The sequence below is a fragment of the Corvus brachyrhynchos genome, unplaced genomic scaffold (assembly GCF_000691975.1).
Source record: "Corvus brachyrhynchos isolate BGI_N302 unplaced genomic scaffold, ASM69197v1 scaffold17, whole genome shotgun sequence".
NCBI classification, from domain to species: Eukaryota; Metazoa; Chordata; class Aves; order Passeriformes; family Corvidae; genus Corvus; species Corvus brachyrhynchos.
The window spans coordinates 3272556-3296862 of NW_008240046.1; the positions used below are offsets into that span (position 1 = coordinate 3272556).

The 24307-nt window shown below is 40.5% G+C and overlaps 2 protein-coding genes across 5 annotated transcripts in view; one reads left to right on the forward strand and one right to left on the reverse strand.

The window, feature by feature from the left end:
* UBE2K (ubiquitin conjugating enzyme E2 K) overlaps nt 1-10584 on the forward strand; it is a 31132-nt gene extending 20548 nt beyond the window's left edge. Inside the window, exons 5-7 of the mRNA XM_017744291.1 lie at nt 366-465; nt 3788-3916; nt 4283-10584. Of these exons, the coding sequence (XP_017599780.1) occupies nt 366-465; nt 3788-3916; nt 4283-4357 (304 nt within the window). The 3' untranslated portion in view covers nt 4358-10584. The remainder of the gene's footprint in view (nt 1-365; nt 466-3787; nt 3917-4282) is intronic.
* PDS5A (PDS5 cohesin associated factor A) overlaps nt 10109-24307 on the reverse strand; it is an 87511-nt gene continuing 73312 nt past the window's right edge. For 2 of the 4 annotated variants that reach the window (XR_001865245.1, XR_001865244.1), the window contains 5 exons: nt 24128-24233; nt 21309-21661; nt 20110-20260; nt 11981-18284; nt 10109-11641 (listed from right to left, as the gene is read on the reverse strand). Coding sequence is in view for 2 of the 4 variants with exons in the window: in XM_017744314.1 (XP_017599803.1) it covers nt 19494-19529; nt 20110-20260; nt 21309-21661; nt 24128-24233 (646 nt within the window). In the remaining 2 variants the exon portion in view is untranslated. Of the gene's footprint in view, nt 11642-11980; nt 18285-18329; nt 19530-20109; nt 20261-21308; nt 21662-24127; nt 24234-24307 lie in introns of those variants that run through there. The other 2 variants (XM_017744314.1, XM_008641382.2) reach the window with 2 other exon arrangements.

A 24307-nucleotide genomic window follows, 5' to 3' on the forward strand; every position in this document is an offset into this window, starting at 1 on the left:
AGGAGGAGGTGCTGCTACCGGCAGTGAGGGAGAATGACACAAGCCATTTCGGCGTTGGTTTTTTGCGGTTTTTTTTCCCCAGATGAAATTAATTACATTAAGTGGGCATGGTGAAATGTGTAGGTCAAGGTACTTTCCAAAAACTTCAGAAAGCACTGTTGATAGGAAAGTCCATGTATAAAACCTTATTTAAATATATATACAAAGCAGTATTTTGATAACTATAAGCTGCAGCAGTTTAAAATTATGTTCCTTGGACTTACAATCTGTAGACGATCCCATATCTTCTATGATAGTAGTACAGCCACAAGGGTGAATACAGACATGGGATATGGTAAAGGATTTTTTAAAATTTTCAATTTCAGGGCAGCAGCAATGACTCTAAGAACAGTGTTGTTATCACTGCAAGCATTGTTGGCAGCTGCAGAACCAGATGATCCACAAGATGCGGTAGTGGCAAACCAGGTAAGATACTCAGTTGACTGTGATTTTTAAACACTTCTGTAATCTTTGCTGAGTCAGGTGAGGTCCCAAGGCTTACAGGAGATAAAAGATTTTAAACAATTTATCATAAAATTGCATATAGTAAATGTGAGCTGCTACAGTGTTTTGTGCTCTTTTTGAATTCTAGAATGAGTATTAGTTACTCTACAGTGTCAGAAGGTTTTGTCCTTTATTTATATCACCTTGTGAGAAATATCAGGAGATAACAGCATAGTAAAATGAATTCCAGTATACCTTGCCTTTTAAAATCTAAGGCTTCCAGTATAAGAAAAGCAATATGCTGTTGGTTTAAAATGAGTTTTAACTTGGTGGTGTTAGTTGTATTTGGCTTGGTATGAAGCTCCTCTTCTGGATTAATATGAATATTGTTGAGCACTGTATTTGTTTAATGTCAAAATATTATGAGTAATAACTTGGGGATAACTGTTTTAATCACTGGTTGAATTGCTATCAGTAAAATTTTGTAGTCAACAAGGTTTGTTACCTTTCAGACATTAGTGATAACTTTTAATACCAATAAATAAATGTCAGTGGGATCTTAGGCCATACCTGGACTGCCATGATTCTGTTTAAATTGTTGATGAAGGATAGAAACAGTCATTCCTCTGGCGATTCTGAACAAGGTCCTAAGTATGTGTGTGTTCTCCTTTCTACTTTGGGGCGAGAGAGAGAGGCAGCCTGGCTTCCCCACTGACTGGCAGTCAGGGTGTATTTCAGTAAAAGAAGAACAAAGCAAGTTGATGCTGGAAGAACCTTCTATCTCACCTGTGTCTTCTGTAAGTCAGAACCCTCCAGGATAGGGTGACAAGGTGTGCACTCCTTCCTCTAAAACTCAGTGCAGGATGATAGATAAGCATTTTTCAGACCTGTCGGGATTTGGGGGAAACGTGGAGATTAGAGGTAGTCCATTGCACTGCTGGGTGCATGAGAGCTGTGTGCTACCACTCTACTCAGTAAGTACAGAAGGCTTGCTTGTGGGATTCTGCAGTAAGGCTGCTCTGAATAAATGTCCATGAACAGTTCTGTCAGGCTGAATTGCTCTGCCCAGGGAGAAGTGTTGTAAAGGCCAGAAAGGCCACCAGGCATATCCCTGCACTGGTTTTTTTCTGGATGTATGCCCTTGCTGTCACACTCCCTCTTCATTAAAAAAAACCACTATATCCTTTTTCACAAAGGTAGTGTTTCCTGTTCTGGCTCTGATGGTAGAATTTTGTGTGGGAATCATAACAGTAGAAGCACTTGAGCTGGTAAGAGTTTTTTCTCAGGCAAAAAACTTCATGAAACTTTCTAGATTCCAAAGAGCAATTTTCCAGGCTGCCCCTCAGGTGCTTGTGGGGGTGTGTCCAGTGTGACTGTGGGACTGTGGCATGGCTGATGTGGAGAGGATTCTGTTTACCCTGTTTCCTGCAAATATCTGCATGAAAACTATACTGGGGTTTGGCCTTGAGTTACAGGCATGTGTAAGTAGGAAGTGACTATAATGGTTTTGAGAGATATGTTGGTAAACACCTGTTTCCTTCATGTGTTTATTTGGTGTTGGGGTCTCTTTTACTTTGTTAGGGTTTGATTGTGTTTTCCAAAACAAAAATTCCCAAGGCATGAATTTATTCTCCACGCTTGTGCTATTTTACTAAACTGTGTGTCATCCAGGTAAATGGCAGTGTTGTACAAGCTCTTGAGCTGAATCCCAGGGAGAGCTCCTGTTTGAGTAAGAGCAGTATTTTCAGACACCAGCTGTCTGGTGTGCTAGTTGCTCTGGTTGCTGTTTTTTTTTCAGTACAGCAACATGAGCTGCCTCAGATTCCTGATACCAAAACATCAGCAAAAGTTGGCTTTAGGCTTTTCTCAATTCAGTGAGAAAATTCAGGATTATTTACAGATACCCAAGTAAAGGAATTCTATTAATAGAGCACTGAAACCTAGTTCTGAGTAAAATGCAATTACAACTAATCCTTTGGACTAGAAAGCTAGTTGCTTTTTAGGCTTGGCAGTGTTCTCAAAAATATTTTAAAAAAATTAATTGGGGGAAGACCTCTTAAGAGCAGAAGAAAATAGTACTTCAGTATGCTACTGGTGTTTACCTTAATCCTTCCTCTTTTTTAGTCATTACACCAAAAGAAATTTATTACAGACCACTGTATTCATAACAGTGATTTATTTCCAACAATAGATTGCCTCCCATGTTTGTTTTAGTGCCATTAATGCCACCAGAGAGTAAATACACAAATTATGACCCGTGGATCAGAATTAGAGGGAAGTGGGCAAGGCACGCAAAGCAGTGTAGTTGGTGTGGGTTGTTGTAGGAGAGGCAAAATGAAATGTACTGCATTTTACATGCTTTATAGATCTAATTATTATTTTCATGTATGAATGTCTAAGAATGATAATCAGCCATGTTTCTGTCCTTAAAATGTACCTAAATATTTGAAAAACATATTTGCTAATATCTTGTTTTATTAAAGTGATGATTTAAGGGAAGAGGGATTTTTTTTTTTAAGACAAAAAACTTGATACTGCATACCAAAGTTGTTAAAATGGGAAAATTATTTAACTTTTCTGAGTACAGTTTATGACAGATGACCCACTATCTTGGCAGTTGAGTTCTTGGCACACACTAAAAATTCTCTGTGATATGGTCCAGTCTGTTGTTTATTGGAAAACTAGTTAGTGACGAGATTGGTCTAAATAATATAGTTACATACTGGCATGATTCCTTGCTTTTTGCACTTGCTCACCCATTTTTCAGCCCTTCTTCTGTCACCTGTGTGATCAAGATCTTCGTTCTCAGGAAGAAGTCTGGTAGTAGAATGTTAGTCCAGACTGAAAAACTGCAGACCTACTTGCAGTGCGTAAAACTATGTATTTTTTTAGTGATTAGAGAAATGCATTAGAGTAGTACACAGTACCATGTTCAGGAGATGTTAACATAGGGATAATTTGTACTCTGTCACACTGAATATAAATTTTCAGCAGCTGTGCTAAATATAGCTACTTCGCTTGGGTCGGTGCAATTGAGAGCAATACCTGGTTGTACACAACAAATACCCATAGTGCAAAATTTGACCTGAAGACAAACTCATTATATCAAATGCTTGCATAGGTTTACTCTTTGTGTAATCCTCACCTCTAAATTTACTTCAAAAATAGCAGCATGATCAGTATGAAACACTGTGGAAGATATTGTAGGAAGAATGATGGATTGCAGTTTGCCATATTGTCTTGCTGTGTGGTTGGATTGCTGAGATTTAACTTTCACCTTTTCCCCCCTCTCTCTTTTGTGTAGTACAAACAAAATCCAGAAATGTTTAAACAGACAGCTCGACTTTGGGCACATGTGTATGCTGGAGCACCAGTTTCTAGTCCAGAATACACCAAAAAAATAGAAAACCTTTGTGCTATGGGCTTTGATAGGGTAAGTATAAATAACTTAAAATATTTTTCGCTAAGGGCAGGCCAAGTATATGTGTATAAATACAGGAAGTCATCAATAGCATCAGAATCTACTGAAGTAGATTTGCTACTTCCATGATGTTGTGTAGGTCTAATTATTCTATTTTGCTTATTATTTTTAAGAATTGGAGTTTTAAAATACTACGTTACAGATAATTCTTGCGAGCTACCCCTGTCTTTTTGAAACAATTATTCTATAAATTATTATTTGGTATTTAAGAAATGGTAAACTCATGTGTTTTGATTAATCTGTGAACTTTTCATTCCACCTTCTGGAGCTGCAGGTTCACGCACTGAAAATATTATTGCTTTTGTTTTCTCATTGCAGAATGCAGTAATAGTGGCCTTGTCTTCAAAATCATGGGATGTAGAGACTGCAACAGAATTACTCCTGAGTAACTGAGCCATATAGAGAGAGCTGCTTCTGTAGTCCAGCTTGCCCCTTCTGGAGGAGCATCACCATCTGTTATTCCTAGGATTCTATATAGATTCTCTTTCAAAACTGGCACTCTTGCCTGATGATGCTATCTAGGCACTATTGGAGACTGAAAAAAAGCGCTCTGTAAATAAAGCTAATTAAACGTCTGTGTAAATTTAAAAAGGGGAAATACTTTAATTTTTTTTCTTACTAAATATTGTAAAAATTCTTTGAGCTCAGCTAAGATAATGGGGGAAAACCATGCCTACTTTAGTGTTTAGCAGTGTGACAAAGACTAGCAGGAACTTGCTTCAGGATTTTGATTTAGTAATTCAGAAAGCAACATTTTGAGTGTTAGTCATCAAAATTGTTGGTGCCACTCATCACAGTTATCTTACTGTTTTTAACATGGATCCTATGTGCCTGTGGATTGACCTATATTTGCATGCTTGTACTTAATAGACATATTAGGTAGGGTCGCTGAAGAGAGCACCATTGAAATACTCAATTGCTTTTGTAATTTTTTTCCTGACAGACTTTCAAGACTTACCCAAAGTTCCAAATGGTGACCTATTCAGAACCATTTTCTTTCTAGCTTATTAATTGGGAAACCTGATTCTCCTCTCCCTTACATCATACTGTTGATTATGTTTCATCATCTGTGGGTATTATGTGTGCCATTGCAGTAGTCTAGGCTCCCCTTTAAAAATATAGATTTTGATTTATCAGTAGTGATTTTCATGCATCATGTTTTCTACACAATCATGTAAGGAGTATGCTTTGATACAGCACAAAAAGATGGAGCTGGTTTCATTTCCTTTTTTTTGTTTTAAATAGCTGTAAAGTGTTCATCAGTACATTCTGGATAATATGATTTCACGCAGTTCGAAGGAAGACAAAGCTGATTCTCCAGTGTACTGAGAATGAAAAAAAAATTTTTTGAGTACTTGATATGATGCAATCAGCTGTTTTTTGCAGCGGTTTTCTAGCTTTATTTTGGGCTTCAGTTTAAGGATTGCTTACCAGGTACTTTAAAATTCATCCTTGCTTGCATTTTTCTCTGGTTAACACATGGAGGCTGTGTTGGTGTTTTTACTGTACATACTTCAAATGCACATAGAAGTAGAAGTGTGTTCTCAATTTAGCTTTTTTTTTGGATTGATGTTTCTGATAAACGAGAACTGAAATCTTACCTTGGCTTGTACATACAGTCAGTCTTTTTATTTGTATTAAAATGACATTTCATCCTGAGTGCAAAAGCTTGAAAATTATTAGTCTTGCAACTTCAAACACTAGTACATCTATTTAAAGAGAGCTGTAATGTCTTTGTGAATATGATGCTAACTTTTGAGAGTATATCTGACAAGGAAGTTCAGAGAAATCCTGAGACTAGAGAGTGGGGATTGTGGATAATGGAGTACTGTATCAGTCATCTTTTCTATTACTCTTATATTTTGTTCTGGTTTTTTTTTCCTCCTAAGCTGTGGAATAATAGGGTGGGGAAATATATGCCTGCTTGGGGTTTTTCTAGAGCTATGAAGTACAAATAGAAATAGTTTTGTACTTCATAGTCTGTTTATAACTCACACTAGATGAAATCAGGAACATTATGGTATCTGTTAAATACCTGGAGCATAGTAGTGGGGAACAGAACCAGAAAACAGAGCTGTCGAGACCTGGCTAGTTCTGGGATGTTCCCCGTACTGCTCTGTCTGATGTGTCCAAACTTAAAACAGGGCACAGACAGTAAATACTTTGAACTCATATCAGTGCAATACTAAATGCATTTGCTTAGTCTTTATACTTACTGCTTTTTAAGGTGTAGTCAGTGATCAGTTTTCTTGGGTTTTCTTGAGTTAGTGTAAATCATTTGCAATGATGCCAAAGGAAAAGAGTTGTTTTGACTTTCCGTATATTTATTTATTTTTTTAACAAGAAGCTGCTACTGTTCAGCTGGTTTGCTAGATGAAAACCAGGGACGGTAGGAAACTGGCAAAATGCTACTTGTGTTAATCTCAAGTTGCTGTCTTTTCTGTTATACAGGCTAAGAACTTATTGATTACATCAACACCTTTTTTTTTTTTTACCCTGGTGGTAAATACAAATTGCTGACTACTTTCCCTTGTTCTTCGCTGCTATTTATCAAAAGAAAGAACTTGGAAATCATTGTCGGGGACATAAAACTACTCAGTTACGGGCTTCTGAGCATGTCTTTTGATAAGACCAGTCTCCTAAGAACAGCAGGCTTCTCCAACAGTATGTGAAGTGATAAAGGAAGCCAGGGAAAGGGGGAGAGGCAAAAAAGAGGTTCTTAAGTGAGCATGGTCACCTCTGAAAGAATGCCCTGTTAAGTTTTACTTCTCTCACGAAGTTACCTCATTTTCTTCTCTACTGCAAAACAGTTGTCTTCCCCTTCCCCCTTATGTATAAATGTTGGATTCTGGGTTTTGCTCTCCATCCATGTGCTTGGTAGCTTAATGCTAGCTCAGGTGCTGGCAGGAAGGAAGCTGGGAAGGAAGCATGACCCAGCATTAAGGAGACATCTTTGGTCTGACGTCCCTCTGAATTTTGACATGTCACTCCTTTATAAGGAATGTTTTTGTATTCTTGGTAATTATCAGAGTTGAATATAGGGATAATGTTGTACGAGGTTAGTTTAACTGCAGCTGGGGCTGAGCCCTAGGAATTTTGCTGTTAGTGTTCAGCTTATCCTTGTGAGACGTTGTACATACAAATGGTAGTTCCGTTTTCTGTATTGCTGAACATCGCTATATTCAGGGCCCTGTGCATTCACAGACGTGGAGTTGCTGTGCAGCCCACTCCAGCTGTGGACTCAGGCTGCACATTTACCACTCCTTGCAACAAGACATGAAACATGGGTACAGTGGCTTTCTAAGTACAAAGAAACCATGCGTTGTCTTCCTCTATAGTGCCAGAAGATGGCTTCAAACAGTCATTTTGAAGTCCAAACGGCCCCATTTTTCTAAACAAGGTATTGGTAATAACACGGATTGTCAGAGCATTCTTTGGATTTCACTGCTGAACATTTTAACATGCATCCAGCAAAAAGGTTTATCCATATTACCCAGTTCCTCCAAGAGCAAAGTACAGCTTTGTTCAGAGGTAGAGAAATGCCCTTTCCTGTTGCCAAAAGCCTCCATTTTCCCATGAGTACCAAAAGCCCTGACTGTATTCCACCCCCTTGCCAAATTCACAGCTTCCTCCCATTCCTTCTGTGAACAAGCTGTGTTCTCAGTGTGACAAATTGGTGCATTTTGGAGACAAAAAACCTTAGAAACATATCCTGGAAAGATGTGTCATTTAGTGCATTCTGCATACTCCAAACTTGATTATTTTGTTTGAAGCTTGCAACAGAGTACATGGGGCCTTGACTATAATTGGTTCGGTAGTATTTATGAGCAATTAAGTACTATTGGTGTATGAATATGTCTTAGTTCTTTTTCTAATTATCACTGTATTCAACTGTTTTCCATGTAAATTGGTATTGGAACACTGACATAAGGAATATAGAAACTTCTTTCGTTGTTGTCTGAAAGGAGGAATTAAATAGCCAGAAAGAATCTTACCTTGTAACACCAGATCTGCATTAGATGGTGTGGGTAACAGAAACATTTAAACTATGCAAATTTAAGCCTAACAGCTGTGACTCAGACTAGGCACTTCAGAGCTTATGGATTGCTTGTGTCATTGGGGAAGGGAGAAGGGGAGTGGGGGCAAATCAAAACACAGATTCAAGCGCAAACTCTTGTTTACTGCATTGGTCATGCACTGTGTCAGGACGTTCCATTTTTAGCACAGGGGAAGTCAACTGTGCATGTCCCTTGTTCCCTTCTGAATAACCACCAGAAGCTGGCTTAGACTTGGAGGCTTGCCTGAAGTGGAAAACCTTAAATTATTTAGCAAAAAAATTGCTTTTATTTAAAGGCTGATGAGCAATGAGAAGATGAGGTGTCCTCTCCTGCTCGGTTTTGTTGATGGAATTGATGAGTAGGGGGCACTGATTTGTGACCAGGTGTATAGTTTTGTATGGTTTTGATGAGCAGCTGGCTCAACAAGAGGTAGCAAAAGTGCATTTCATCAGTGTCTGTTGCATCACAGAACTAAAGCATGAAAGTCAAGATGCTTGTGGGTGCCTAAAGCCTCTTCTGGGAAGACCAAATAGATGTTTTCAGTGTTAACCATCCTCGTTTTCCAGGCACAGCTTTCTCCTACGGCTAGGCAAAGGGGCAGTTACTTCTTTCTTGCTAGTTTTCTGATCTGTTCCAAACCTATCTGTGAATGATGTAGGTAGCTCTTCCTGCTTGTGGTGTTTGTGTCATCAGCTGATTCATCATCGGACTCACAAGACCAACTGTCGTCAATGCATTTGGCTTCTGGCTTGGTTATTCCAGCTGCAGTGCTCTGTTGGCAGCAACCTGACTTTGGATTTGTTCTCACTGGACAAACCCTTGCAAATCATTTGCCCTGTACTGTGCTGTGATGTTCGATCTGTGCTGTTACCTGCTTTGTAGGCATCAAACTGGCTCCAGGATCACTCATGGTGCTGAGCCCTTCATCGATAGTGTAATTTCAGATCCACGGCTCGACAGACGAGGAACTGTACTGTGACAGTGCTGTGCTTGTGTGGTGTACTATCTGCAGCACCTGCTGCTGCTCTGGTGCAGTGTCTGAAGAAGGCTGCCATCATAGGAATGCTGATGTCAACTGCTGAAGAGTCCTGCTTTTCACTTATCTTTTCCATCCTAAATTCTGACTTTTCTAGTAAATGAGTATTTACCAATAAATACTGCAGAAGGTTGGTTCCTGAGCATCAGCCTTCCTGTGGAGGAGGAACGGGGGTGGGGAGGCTGGAATGCAGCATCAGTATTTTTTGTCTTGAAAATAAAAACTACACAAACACTTTTGTACACAAATGATTTTTTAAATAAACACACATTTTAAAAGATGTTGATTTTTCACTGGGAATGCTTAACAATAAATGCACGTTTCCCTGAAAACAGTTTTCATTTTATTTCTGGCAATTCTGATTGTTCTAAGATTATAGGGTCTACTGCCTCCATGTCAGTAACAAGAGCGAAAGGGATGATCATTTTCAAGGTGCACATTAGAAAATTTTGAAGAAGAAAATTGTGTAAATAGAAGTTGTGTAATGGAAGCATGTGTTATTTCAACAAGGACTGCCTCACGTGATGGCCTGAAAACTACATGTACAGCTGCACCACCACTTGTCTCCTTTCAAAGGCTGCATCTGAAGAAACAAAGCCGGTAACTCACAGAGGAAAAGTTCTCTCTGGATTTTCGTGCACCGCTTATATTCATGTCATCACATTTTAAACTACGTACTTCAAACTGCAGTTGGTTCATGCACAGGGAGGTGACAGCCTGGTGGCTAATGACACTGCCCTGTTGTTCAGCTCTGGAAGAACCTAGGAGAGATGATGACTATGGATTTACTACCAGTACAGACTTCACTTTTTTGGCATTTGTCCACATTTGTTAAATGGAGTAAAGCAGTTTGAAGGCAGCAGCTGCACAGCTGAAGTAAGGAGCAGTGAGTTTGCTGTGGAGCTGGTTGTAGTACTCTGTTTCAAATCTGCGTCCCATCTTCAGGTGCATGTTTATCCCTGGGCAGGTTTTGCAGGTTTCTGGGCAGGCTCTACCAGCTGGGATAGTACTGCACAGTTTTATGGTGTAAGATGTTGTTTGGGTTTTTTGTTTCATTTTACTGTCATCAGGAGCTGTGTCGTTCTGTGGTACCTCATTCTTTAACGGGGTGAGGGAGAGGGAGCACTCCTCAGTCCCTCTCCTGCAGGTCTTAGCCTGATACGAATTCAGAGAAAAAAAAAAGGTCCATATTCCCCAGTTTGTGTAGTTAGACACTGACATGAGTAACTGAGAGCTGCTTTATACTGAAATACTTGTGAAGTTGTCCAACAGCCTTGTCATTCCTTCCAGCACCCCAAAACTGGAAGCGAGTTCACAGCTGAAATGGACTGATGGTGCTTGCTAGCTTGACTTGTCCTGTACTTAGTTTTCTGTTTCAGTGGCTGTAATACTGACACATCTGGCTCTCAGACGGGTAACTGATACCTCCAATACAGCAAATCCAGGATTTTAAATTGTTTTTAAGGTCAAGTCTGGATCTGGAGCACCCGTGTCTGGTATAATGTCAAATAAATTACATTGCTTCACTTAGTGGCTGCTTTGTGTTGAAATACATGAATTCTTTAGGTGGGTTTATGACAGCCTGGTATAACATAAAGGGTAATAAGCTGGGCTGGTGAGGAAAATATGGTGGGGGAGAGGGGAGGTGGGAGAGAACCTGTTTTGTGCTGATGATACCTGAGCCACCAGACCCCTTTAGCACTCCCAAGTCCTCTGTGTACAGCTGCCTTTGCCTGCAAGTGGTGCGGGGCATGGGCTTGTGGCCCCCTGCTCCTGCAGGGTGGGGAGAGGGACAGTGCCCTGGTCACTTTCCTTTGTCTTTCCTGAAACCTCTTCTCAAAACTGGCAGTTTAAAAACATGATGATGGTGAATAGTCAAAACTCCTGCTGACCCTGAGAGGTTTGGGAAGTTCCTGCAGCTGAGCCACATTGCTGTATCAGGGCAAAGCCTGCTATCCCCATTTTTGTACATTTACCTGCTGCCTAGGTTCAGAGGTGGGTGGGAGGGTGTCTTTCTTGAAGGAGGAACCTTTTGCTGGTTACAGCCCCAAAAAATAGGAGCCAGTTACACACCAAGATGGATTTTGGTTCAAAAGCACACCTACAACTGGCTGGTCCCATTTCACACTGCAGTCATAACAAAGAGCAGGCACTGGAAATGGCGTCACAGCTTTAAATTTTCATCAACACAAGGCTGGAGAACAAACACCAAACACAAAGTTGGTCCCGGGTGTTTCTGGAAGTGGTGGCCATCACATCTTCACCTTGCTGCAAGAAGCTGTTGGGTGTGAAGCAGTTTATCTGTGTAGATAGTGGCTTAAAGGATCCAAAGCCGTCAGTGCAAATGGAAAGAAAGCACTTGATGTTTATGACTTTTAAAGAGGCAACTCCAAGGAATGAATCCTGCATATGAACTTGCTATAGGTGAATGACCTGCTGGGATGGGGGCATGTTCTCACTCTTTGCTTTGGCATATGTGTTGCCCACTATAGCTTATTCCACATTCCAATCCTTTAATGGTCTGAACTACATCAAAAGTGCTGGGATAAACTGTCTCCAGGCCATAGTTATCAGGAGAGGGAACTGTTGGGAAGAAAACATGTATAAACAAAGTAGTTACCAAAATTCACTGGGTCAGACAATGCTGAGGTGGAGGAGAAAAAAAACAAAGCACAAACCAAACCCCCAAAATTCCTTAAAAACTAAGGGAGAGTCATTATTTGTATTTATTGTTTGTGTGCCATTCTTTTCACCTGTGAATGGTTCTTATCTGTGAGGAATTCAGGAAGGGGAAGTGCAGAGTCCTGAACCTGGGGAGATAAAACCCAGGCACCAATACAGGCTGGGATAACTGGAAAGCAGCTTGGCAGAAAAGGACCTGGGGGTTTGGGATGTGGACCAAGCTGAACGTGAGCCACCAACCTGTGCTCATGGCAAAGGCAGCAAAGTGTATCTTGGGCTGCATGAGGCAGTGACAGCAGCAGGCTGAGGGAGATGATCCTGCCTCTCTGCACAGCCCTGGGGAGGCCATATCCAGTGGGAAGCCACGTCCTGCTCGGCTGAGATGGGCTGGAGGGAGCCAGCTGTCCACATAAGAGACTGTGAACTCAGGGGGCCTGGATCTGTTCGATGTGACTGCAAAAGAAGCAAATACACAAAAGGGGCCACATCCTGCAAGTGTGAAATGAAAAAGCCCTCTTAATAGCAAAAAGGTTAAAAAACCCCACCATCAACCCAAAAGAAGAAACAACCCATGTTTTGGCTTAAAGGTATGTTTTGGAAAGAAAGCAGCTCAATGATGCAGAATCAAATGAAATTCTGTTATCATTTTGGCCAACTGCTTTGGGCAGCTTCCAAAACCACCCTCATGAAACAATGTGTGCAAGGGAAATGCTTAGAGCAGGAACCCCGCCCTGCTCCCCGGCCAAAGGCAGTGAGTACCCACCCCCCTGGCACGTGGTGCAGCTGCCATGAGGCAGCAGGAGCGGGCTTGGGCACAGCAGGGTAAGTGGTCTTCTGGAAGAGAAACACATTACCATTTCAGGGCTGAAGAGTGACCAAATAAAAAATAGACTTGAGCTCTTGAGGTCTGAGGAAGATGGCAGATCTGTCCTAGTAAATTTAACAGAAGGCCCCTATGCCTCTGACTGTAGCTCTGGGGGTAGAGGTGCCCTCAAAAATGGCCAAACAGCATCTAATATACGGTGGTTATGTGGGAAAATATTGTGTTGGTCAGACACAACATTCTTGGAGAAAGTGTGTAAGGAGATGGAGGAAGGCAGTGGGGAAGAAGTGGTGCCACAGCACTGGCAGTGCCCATCCCCCTGTCCACAGGCACAAGAAAAGTTCCAAGGAACAGAAGCCTACAGCCAGCCGGGGGGGTGATGAGTCAAGGGAGTGGATGCAGTGCTGGGTGTTTGGCTGTGACCAGTCACCTACAAGAGACGTGATCTCAGGTTGGTATTAATTGGTTGGGAGTAAGTTTGGCCAGGAAATAGGAAAATTTTTCTATTTCCATTCATTTCTCTAGGGCTGTACCTCTGGCTCTATTTGTTTACACTCTCCCATTCAGGTATTTATACACATTGATACACTCTGAAGGATGATCTTACCAGGAAGGTACCTGAAACTTGGAGAGCCAGAGATACAACCACATCTACCTCATGGCCAACACACCAGGACTGCTGTGAATGCCACCATGATCTTCTGCGTGCAGTCTGTGGGGGGTTGGTGTTTCTTAAACGTGTGGAAGCTACAAAGGATTAAAAATACACCCTGTTTCTGCATGAGGGAATGCTGGATCTTCTGTCATGTCTTGTAATAGTCCAGATGACTAGAAAACTTCCCTAGAGCATTGGAGATTTGGCCATTTAGTATACTTTGACAGACTGAGGCAGCTCCAGAACCTGCATGGCAAGTGCACTGTGAGTAACAACCCTCCTGACAAAGGGAGTGGTAACAGCAGGAACCAGGTGCTGACTGAGGGAGGATGGAGGGATAGCAGTGCTGAACATGGGGTCCTTGTGGGAAAACCAGACCTTAGAAGCTCGTTACTAAAGCAGAGCCTGATAAACTGCGATGTGCAGGCCCCCCACAAGCCTCAGAAATTAATCAAGGCAGAGTCTGCTTTCTTCCCAAATCCTTTTATGCTCAAAGCTAAGCTTATATAAGATTCAAGTGAGAAGGTAATGCAGAAGACACAATGTGCAGGCATGGATGGATACAGCAAAGAGGGCTTTGAATAGCTGGGAACCAATGTACTGCAAGGCTGAGAAGAGGTGACTGGAAAGGGCACTAAGGAAAGGCACCAAGGTACTCTGTCAAGCTCACACAGCAGGTGTGCAGAGCAGCTCCCTTGTCCATGCCCGAGCCTGAATCCTGTCCTGTCCTACCAGCATGAGGAAGGATGAACAGTGTTTGCTGCACCACCATCCAGAATAATTTATCCAGGTTACAGATTACTCTCTCCTTTCCTGGGAACACTCAGGGATGGAAGCAGGTGATGGCTTGAATTATGTGGGCAGTGACAGTCTCTCCTAATTTCATAGGAAGTGGAGAAGAGCTTATGTGTGGGCAGCAAGGAGCAGTGAGCTGCACAGGGGACCCTGCATGTGCTCTGGAGACAGCACATAAACCTCCTGAGAGGAGACCGATGGCTCAGACCTCTGCCACCAACATAAACCCAGCTTGTCTCTGGTCTGGGGACAGTTGGGGCACACAGTGACTTCCCACTTGCTTTACAGCCATTGGACCCAACACCAAAGAAACAGCCATAATCACCTTCCATCTCTTGCTTCAAGAGCTCCTTGGGGCATCAGAGTCAACACATCAATTTCTGCTTCCAGGGCAATGAGAGAATTAAATGCTTGAACCAAGGAGCAGAACATGTATTTCTTGTTCTGGAGCATGCCCAACCTGCAGCATTATGATTTGAGCTCTTGCAGCTGGTAGGGCTGTAGGAGGATGCTCAGTATTCCAGAGCTATTTGGTCAAGCTTTTTGCCTGAGCTGGCACATTGCTGAGACTACAAGGCTGCCAGCATGACCTAAGTGAGTTACAAATTAGCTTGGATAACCTGTGCTCCCAGTGAAAAGCAGGTGTCTCCTGCTGGCTGTCCCTCCTCACCAAGTAACACAAGACTCAACTGCACCACCCACTTGCATTGCCCATAGATGTCTTGGCTCTGCTGACCATGGATAGAGCTGCACAGTTGGTGACGAATCCCCCAGGTTCAAAGTTGAATGGCTCCTTAGTAATTTCTTGCCAAAGCTGAAGAGGTCACCACAAGCCTGACTTCCTCCTGTTGGCTCACAACACCCAGCCACTACAGGCCCACAGTCCTGATAAAAGTGTCAGGGTCAGGACTTTTCCTAGGCAGAGAGAAGTGGCTCTGGTGCAGGTTGGAAACGTCTTTCCATCAGGTAACAGGAGGATTTGTTCCAATGGTATGACGACTGCCCTTTGCCTGACATGGCACCAGGGCTCTGAGGAACACGCTCACAGCATCTCCCAGCACAGGTGATGCTGACAGAGTTCGGCTGCAGAGCTGCTCCTACCACTCACCGCAGCACATGGGGCTATGCCTTCAGCTCTTCGGGCCTGAGCGAGCAGGAGGTCTCAACTGCAACAAGCCTTTGGCTGTGGTCCCACTAGTTTCTTTACAAGCAGGTGCACATGCCAGAAACTTGCTCATCTCCTTTCAGACTGCAAAAAATAGTGCTGGGAAGTTCCCTGGAGTCAGAGATGTTCCTATTCTGAATCTGAAGTATACTAGGGTGTGATTTGTGGAAGTAGTCATCCTGTGGGTCACCACACTGACTTGGTGCTAAGGAATCTCTAATGGGAGCAACTGGGTCATTTGCCCCCTTTGGTTTCTCATTTAGAAATAAGAAATAAAAGGACATCCTGGATCCACTCTCCTGACTCAGGCTGTGCAGCTGGGAAGGGACAAGTTATCAGCAACCACTTCCAAGTTCTGCTCCTGAGGAAGTCCGGTCTTGTTCTCTGCCTTCGAGGAACTGAGGCAAATCAATCCACAGAATGTCTGGATTAAAATCTCTTAAGGAATGGAAGCTACTGTCGGTCTTTGAAGTTTAAGAGTATTTTACAGTATTATTTGAGTTTCCTTCTGGCCATCTGAATACCCAGGATACTCATCAGCCGATGATTCCCTCCTGTCAGAAATTCAAGAAGAGAAAGGCTTCAAGGGACACAAAAAGTGCTGCTGTACAGAAGGACTTTGCTCCCTGCTTTTTAACACCTTGCTGCTCCTTGTGCAAATCTGTTCCTGCACTGAGATACAATGCCATGGGCTGAAACCAGCCACTCTGTGACTAATGCTTGGTTACCAGCTCTGTGCATCTGCAGCCAGGCTTCTTCAGTTTGGGCTATTTCCCTGAGCATCAATTTGAGATTTGATTTCCAGGCACAAACAGAGCTATTACTGCTGATAAAGACAATAACAACGCACACATGCAAGAGAACTAGAATCTGCATGGATGATTTCTTTAAGAAGCAAGTTTCCCATGTATTGTAAATGTTTGGTGATCCTGCATCTTACTTCATCTTTAGAGGAAACAGTTCAGCTGTGACAGCCCCACCAGTTAACTTGACACTCAATAACCAGTCTGATGCTGCACTTGGTCCAACAATGTGAGCTAAGTATCTAACAGCTAGAAGTACATTTTAGGTAACATTTTTTTGTTATTTATCAGTACTAAAATTTACAGGGCTTGTCAGCATGTGCAGAAAAGGTTTGTAATGCATATTATTTCTCCTGTTTAAGATTGCTCTAGACAACATTATTTCATCCAAAAGAACTATTCAAATTTAGTTTTGTTGAGTGGTAGAGCTTTAATTTAGAACATTACAAAGTATGTTCTCAGAACAGCTTTCCTGTCTTACTGTGATGAAAACCATGCAATCCAGGCATCGGAAGACAGAAAGAAACAGAAATAAATGTATGTCTGCTAAGAAACACAGCCAGACTTTTATGAAGATGGGAACTTAAAAGATGGTAAGAACTTTGCTCTAACTATGTAACTAAATGTGAAACCTCAGCACCTTTAAATCCTACACTGGTAAAAAGCCATAAATACTGTGTTTTATTGGGCTTCCTATTATTCTTAATCACACATTAACAAGTGAAGAACTCTGAGCATCAGTTTCCTTATTATAATGGGAGAATCCCCACTCATGTACAAGATTTGAAAACTGATATATGGCCAAGTACACACACACACACCCTACCACCCTCCATTTTCTTCAAAATACTTTGCCTTCAATTCCAGAGTTTTATACTCATTACTCTTTAATAGATCTTATTTTTAAGGCCTCAGCAGCACTGGCAATGCATAAATTATGTCTGTGTTAAAACGGTGGCTGTGCCTTCTGTCCTGGTTCTCCAGGCTGCCTCCTGTGTGCGGTCAGCACTCAGGGCCCCTGGGTGCAGCTCTGACACCAAGGTGCCCACCCATCACTGAGGCAGCTCGTGACAGCACCACAGCTGCCCCAAGGGCTTGAACAGGAACAGTGCGGGCAGGCAGGGAAATTCCGAGTGCAGCCTTGTCTGGGGCAAGTTCTGAGAAGAGTCAGTGGGGGCCACCGCTAGACCCCTCTGGTAATTCTTGTATGCTGCATTTTGGCTCAGCCAATTATGCCCAGAATAAATTTGCTCCATGAATGTACCAATTGACTCTACTGATAATCAACATATCAAAGTAACTCAAATGTCCACATTAAAAAAAACCAGAGAAAGAAACTCAACATAATCCCATCTGAAGAAAGACAATTGAAAACCATGCCCTGAGCATGGCACTGAACCTCCAGAAACCCCTTCTAACCTAAATTATTCTGTGATGATTCCTTGAGTAATTTGACATTGTAACTAATTAAAAACTGACCAAAAGAGGTAAAAAGGAAAAAATCCAATAATTATCCACTCCAAAAAAAGCAAAGCTTTTGGAAACAAATCTGAATTGCTTGCAGGATTTGTCGAGTCCAGATTTCAGATCACTGTTAAAGGCACACAACTAAGTACCAAAACTCATTTCTAAAAGCAAGTATCTTTTTCAGGTAGCACTAAAACACTTTAAAATTAGTTTAAACCAAAATACTCTAACTTTTGTGAGAGGGAAGTATTTGACCAGAGCACCAAAAAGAAACTGCATTCTCATCAGTAAATCCACCTTGTGAAATTATTTCAGTTTTAGAAATCAAACCCCTGACAGATGCGTAATTCAATGATTTTAAAAACTCCCGGCCTCCCTCTGTCAAAAGCATTTCAAATCCTTCAGGTCAAAGCACTGCAGGTTGCTTTAGAAGGGGAGCTGCACACACTGCTTTATGCACAGAAGAAAAATAACATCAGCTGTATGCTTGCTAAGAGAGATTTAACTCATGTTTGAGAGCACACAACTGCACCCTACCCATTTCAGGAGCACAAGCAATCCTTAACTAATGCCACCAGTATCCAGCTCTTCCATATGAATCAAGGGATTTCAAAATTTGCAGAAGAGAAATAGGGAACTGAGGCAATGGGAAACAAAGCAAACTCTTCACTGTCACTCTGCAGACCAACCCAACCCCCTTCACGAGATAAAGCACTGTAACTTTACCAAAAAAACTTAACTTTTAAACTACGTTACTGTCTGCATTACAACTCCTTCGCTCTGTACAATACTTCTGTGAACGTCCAAGCCCATATACAGATATAGCAATTAGTATTCTGTGAAAGAAAAAAAAAAAAAAAATCAAAAAAAGGACCACCATATGACACCTAGAAGCGTTTATTTTATGCAACAAACTTAAATATGATCATGTGTACATAAAAGTGTACACTGTATCTATGCTGAACAATGCCAGGAAACATAATATTGATGCAACAATCTTCTAAAATAAACATTAAAAAATGAGCCTGGACAGGAAGACAAAATGCAAAACAGACTTACTTCCAATCAGCACAATGCTTAAAATTGAGAGCAATCCTAAACATTTCCAACTTTCCTTACAAAGCTGCCAAAGTCCAACTATTTTTAAAAACTGATTTTTTTTTCTTTACATCAATAATAAAAATCTGGTGACAAACATTATAAAATCAAATGCTGGACTGTCTTTACTCCTTTAAAATTTAGAATATTCCAACAGAACCACAGGAGTAAAAACACTTAAAAGTGATATATGTTTTTATAAAACAAACATCAATATGTACATTTATTGCAAATTATATTAAACTAAAATGGAGGGAAAATTAAAAAATGAAATGTCTACTTGCAAATTAATAATAATTTTAAGTGATTACTTTCCCACTCTGATAAAAATCAGAAAGCAACATTTATAAAATTGCCACCACATGACTTTTCATAGCAGGGAACTGAAATCTGTACATCTTATTTTTGCAGAAAAGTAGGCAGGCAGAAAGAATTATACATAAAACAGTCTCCAAAAGTAAAGCAAAAAAATTTTTTTGTGTTTTTTTTTTCCTCTAGTCTTGTTTAAAATCCATTCAGTAGACTTCTACCTTTTCTGTGAAACATGGGAATACCTGGCTCTAGGATCATGAATTTTAAATGTCAGTGTAAGGACCTTCTCTGACTTTCTTTAAAAAAAAATGCAGCATGAAAGTTAATGGTGTAAATACACTTTTAAACTCCAGAATGCAGGAACTGGAACCAAGTGTTAAGCAATTTGCTTAATTATTGACTTTTCATAAAAAAAGTCTCTGGGGAAATAAGTACAGATGCTTTTAGCCTCTTTCTCAAGAGTTTCTGCTTTACATTTCCATTGAGAAGGATTAATTTCATGTGAAAGGGAAGCATAGTTTTCCTTCTGGTTTCAGAGCTGAAAGCTGTGTGTTTTGAAGTAATTTCAGTTCCTGTACAGGAAATTTCTGAATCCTAGTTTTTGCAGAAGCTTGGAGCATGCCTTTATTTGGCCATCATTTCCTCCCTTTTCGAGCAAGTTTTCTTTTTACCTTTATGGGGGGAAAAAAGGAAATGAAAGTTAATCGTAAGGACATGGAAATTCCAAGTGATTCTGAATCAAAATCCTATTAAATATTGTTTACATTTCAGCTTTTACACTCTTTATACTGTGATTTTTCCAACTCCATCTCCATCTCATATCTTCTCAACAATTACATAATTAATTGAATACAACTGAACTTCCTTACTGTATTGCACAACTTCCTGAAAAACTTGAAAGTAACACAACTTGAGTTGTGCATTTCATAATTCCATAACTGAGTAATGTTTTTTCAGCATAAATATAAACAGTTATCCCCTGCTTTCACTGGAATCAGAGATTAAGAACAGTAACTTGATCTAGTTAACTGGAATTACCCAGGTTTATAAAAACAGCCCATTTTACTTTAGAATAGGCATTACTTCAAATATTTTCCAAGTACTTACAGTAACTTGTACATGTCTACTTAGAAGCAAAAAACCTATCAGACACAGTGTTTTTTACACACAAATTTCTTTGATTCCTTACTGTATAAACTGCAATAAAGAAGTAAAAAGAGAGAATTGTCCTATACAAGATGCCTGCTACACCTTAAGGAAGCCTCCCTCTGCTATCTCTGTATCCTCAGTATCTTCCTGGCTGCTCCCACAGGCCTTAAAAAGATCCATTGCATTCTGAGAGTATTCTGAACTTGAGTCTATCTCCAACAGTGAATCTCCATCACTTCCAAGCACCTGGCTTCTGAAAAACGTTAACAATGTTTTGGTATTTTGTCCAAGAAACACTGAGATATTACATATTTTAAAGATGCTATCTGATACAGTAGCTTATTAAAGGATATGGATAGTGCAATTTGTTCTGAAGACTTAAACAAGCATTGCAAAGCAGTACACAAATATTACACTCTTGACAGACAGAACATTTTACTGGTCTACAAACCTTACTCTAAGAAGGTAACTATTTTTGTTCAAAGTTCTTTGCAAGATCTTCAACTTACAAATCTCCAGAAAAACTATTCCAATGATTCTTTCTTCCTTTAGATTAATTTGTGATTCCTTAGAGCACACTGGTCTGCAGACCTTATTGCTCTACGACTTTGGACACTTTTGCATTAATTAGGTACCAGGTCCAGCAAAACAGACATCTCGTGTTTATGTGCATTATGAATTGCTTATATTGCAAACCAAGTCAGCACGTTTAAACACTAAAGTAGCCCGGATTATCATCCAAAAGCCGTTCTGTAGTTTACGAAGTTCCAAATGTTATTTTTCAGTTACTTAAAATAGATTACAGTACTGCTAATATTAAAACAAACACAGACCCAAAATAACCGAAAATAGTCAGAATTACAATTTTTCCTCTTAATTAAAGATAGTCAGTTTCCAAGCCTTTGCTACCAATGAAGTGAAGCACAGCAGAGAACCCAAATGCCTGTGTGCCTGGGATTAATGAATGCACTGAAACAACCTCAACTCTTAGTTGTTTTACACAGCAATGCCAGGAAGGGAAATGAAGAGGCAACAGACATAAAGTAACATTTGGCGAAAACAGGTAAAGTTTATCCTGTTCTGACCAAAGAAATTCATTTCTCCAACACCAGCTACCCCGGTATTCACTTTGAAAAATAGAACTCAATGCAACATATGGTGGACCATGGCATCCACTGTGGTTTAGTTGTGCCCTTAACTATGCTAGGTCTGTTGTAATTGCAAATTCAGGGTCTGACTTTAGATAGGAAAGGACCACCGCCTCCCCCCCCGTATTTTATTATTTATTTATTTATTTTTACCTCTGTAGATCAATTTGTCTCTGTGCTGCTGCTGGCTTTTTTGCTGTGTCTTGCTGTTTTGCTGCTTTGGCATTACCTGCCTCTAAACTCCCTGGACTTTCTTGATTGGCTGCTGCCCTCTTCCTTCCCCTGACAGGTGGTTTATTTGTTTCCTCATTTTTTGCAGTGGTACCCTGAGGTTCCGGTTTGGTTGGTCGCCCTCTTCTGGTTTTTGCTGCCAGCGATGGGCCTGTTTCTTCTACACTTTTTTCTTCTGTTTTTTGATGAATATTCTCAGTTCCAGATGCTGTTGCTGTTCTTTTTTTCCCACGTTCAGTGCTATTTCCTTGTGTAGTCTGATCAGAATTAATCTCCTAGAAAATAAAAATCATGAATGTGAAGAAAAAAAGATTCCCAAAGGCAATCTCAAACGGTTACCTTCCTTCAAGAGAAATACGAGTTTTTAAAACTAAGTATTGTTACGAAAACACATCACGTGGTCTTAAACCTAGTAATAAGTTTTACTAAATGGGATTTTGAACCTCATCCTTGCAAAAATATTTTCTACATTGTGTGTAATGTTAATATCTGCACCCAATGTATCTTTTAGTTGTGTGGGACAGAGACTACAGTAAGACTAATTATTTCAGCTCCTCCCATGATGGTTTTTCTGGACAAGCTCCTTTTACTGTCTCTTTGTCAAATGACAGGAGAGGAGCAGAAGAGCTATTCCTATACAGCAATATTTACTATTTACTTCCACACATGCAAATCTTGAGACCAACATTCAGTGAAGGTGCTGTTTACCAAAGTCCTAAGTGCCAGTAAAGAAAAACCCAAGGCTTGTAGGGAATAAAGAAGTAAGACCACACCAAAGATGAAACTTGCTGGTTTTTTAAATTCTTTGTCATGTCTAAATAGGTATGGCCTACATGCATGTTTTTCTCAATACCCTGAACAAGGTAAGAAGTGATTAAATACCATGAAGAGGTGTCTGTATATGTGAAACAGAAAGGGTCAGCAGTGTACTTCTCTACACAGAGCAGTATTCATATGGAATCAAAGAGGAAGCAATTGGATGCTAAGCCTTCATTTGATCACTGACTTCCAAAGCAGTTGGGAGAAGGGGTAGAGAAAAGGATACTGAAGAAGCATGGCTGGGATGACTTAGTAATTTCAAACAAACCAATGTCACTATACTAAGTGCTGTATCTGAACCAAGGACTTATTTTGTTAAATACTCTACTATTATTTCTTATGTGTTCAAATGAGTCAGGCAATCTCTGTAATCTTTACTACTGTTCTAGCAGCTTCATAGCAGACACACGTGCTATTCATATGAACTTTACAGATATCCACTCTGAAATTTCAACTTCAAGAACCTAGAAAGCATTTTTTTTAAATTTACTTTTTATGTGCTTTGCCTAACTTTTCTATGTCACAATACAAATACAAAACACCTGCTTATTACTCTGATTTCATCTAATAAAAAGAGATTAAGCAGATATTTAACTTCTTAAAAATCATACAGCCTAAACCGTCTACGTATCCCTACATTATTACAAAAATCTGTTTTTAATCACAGAATCATCTAGGTTGGCAGTGATCTTTGAAAATCATTCTGTCAAATCTTCTGTTGGCAGTAGGGCTTCAATGGTTATCCAGGGCCTTGAAAAGTCAAGCCATGAACAGTGATATTCCACCACTTTTCTGGACAGCCTGTTCCAGTGTTTAAATTTCTTCACAATGTAGATTTTTCTTTTTTTAGTATTTTTTTCTGCTTGCATCCAAACAGAACTTCCCCTGAAGCAACTTCTCCCACTAGCCTTTTATCCTTCCAGCAAGCAGCCTTGAGAATACTTCCTTCCATCCATCTTTTCCATAAATACCTTTTAGATACTGAAAGACTGAATGATCCTCTCCAAGGCTTCTCTTCTCTAAGCTGAACAAACCCAATACTTCAAACCTTTCTTCACACAACAACTTCTCCACACCTTTATAATCTTGGTGCCTCCTGCAAGGCTCTCTCCAGTTTTTCAGTATCTGCATGAAACTGGGGAGGACACAGTATTCCAGGCATAGCCTAATGAATGCCAAATAGGCTGGAATAAACACATCCCTCAATCTGCTGACTACTCAGGACACAGCTTGCTGCCCTCACTGCTGCCAAGACACACAGCCAGCTCATGCTCTGTTGGTTGTTCACCGGGGATGGTCCCACAGGTCCTTCCCAGCCAGGCAGAGCCCAGCGTGCTGTACAGCTGTTTGAGTTTAATCTATCCCATGGGCAGGACTCAACTGTGTTAAAATTCATGCCATCGTATGTTTTGTAAGTTAAAAAATCATTATGATTTACACATGGTGTTCTCTCTTTAATGAAAGAGGGGAGAACCGTAAAATATATTTTTAATAGTTTAATTAAGATTTTAGTTGTGACAAAAATCCAAAAATTAGATGTTTATTTCATGCTATAGGACCACTTGACATTTTCTTGGCAGTAACTTCCATTAAAGCTTTTTACAGGTGTGAACTTCCACTCTAAATCCCAGCCTCACTGTTCCTTATTTTAGAAAACGTGGAATAAAGGTGGGAGTAACCTTGGAATTTTAAAAAAGAAGGAGGAAGGCCATTCAAATGAGCTCTATAAATTACTCTGGATAAAATAAACAGCAGTTTTGAAATTAAAGGGTCTTCTGTTAGGCTAGGAAGCTGATAGAACTGTATGAAATGAAACTGGATGTTACCATTTCCTCAGAGACCGCCCGCAGTGATGTGGACTGAAAAAAGGCCCAATGCCAAGTTTATTATAGACACACAGTCCATAAAATCCCTGGACATACCTTGTTTTTCACAGGTTCTGTCTTTGCTGGCGTGACTGAAATAATCCTCACAGGATTTTCATCATTTTCACTGACTCCGGTTTCTGATATATCTGAACTTTGTTCCCTGGGAGCATCATGGAAGACATAATAAAACAAAAATATACAGAAAAGAAGAAAAATGTTTGGAATTATTGGGGG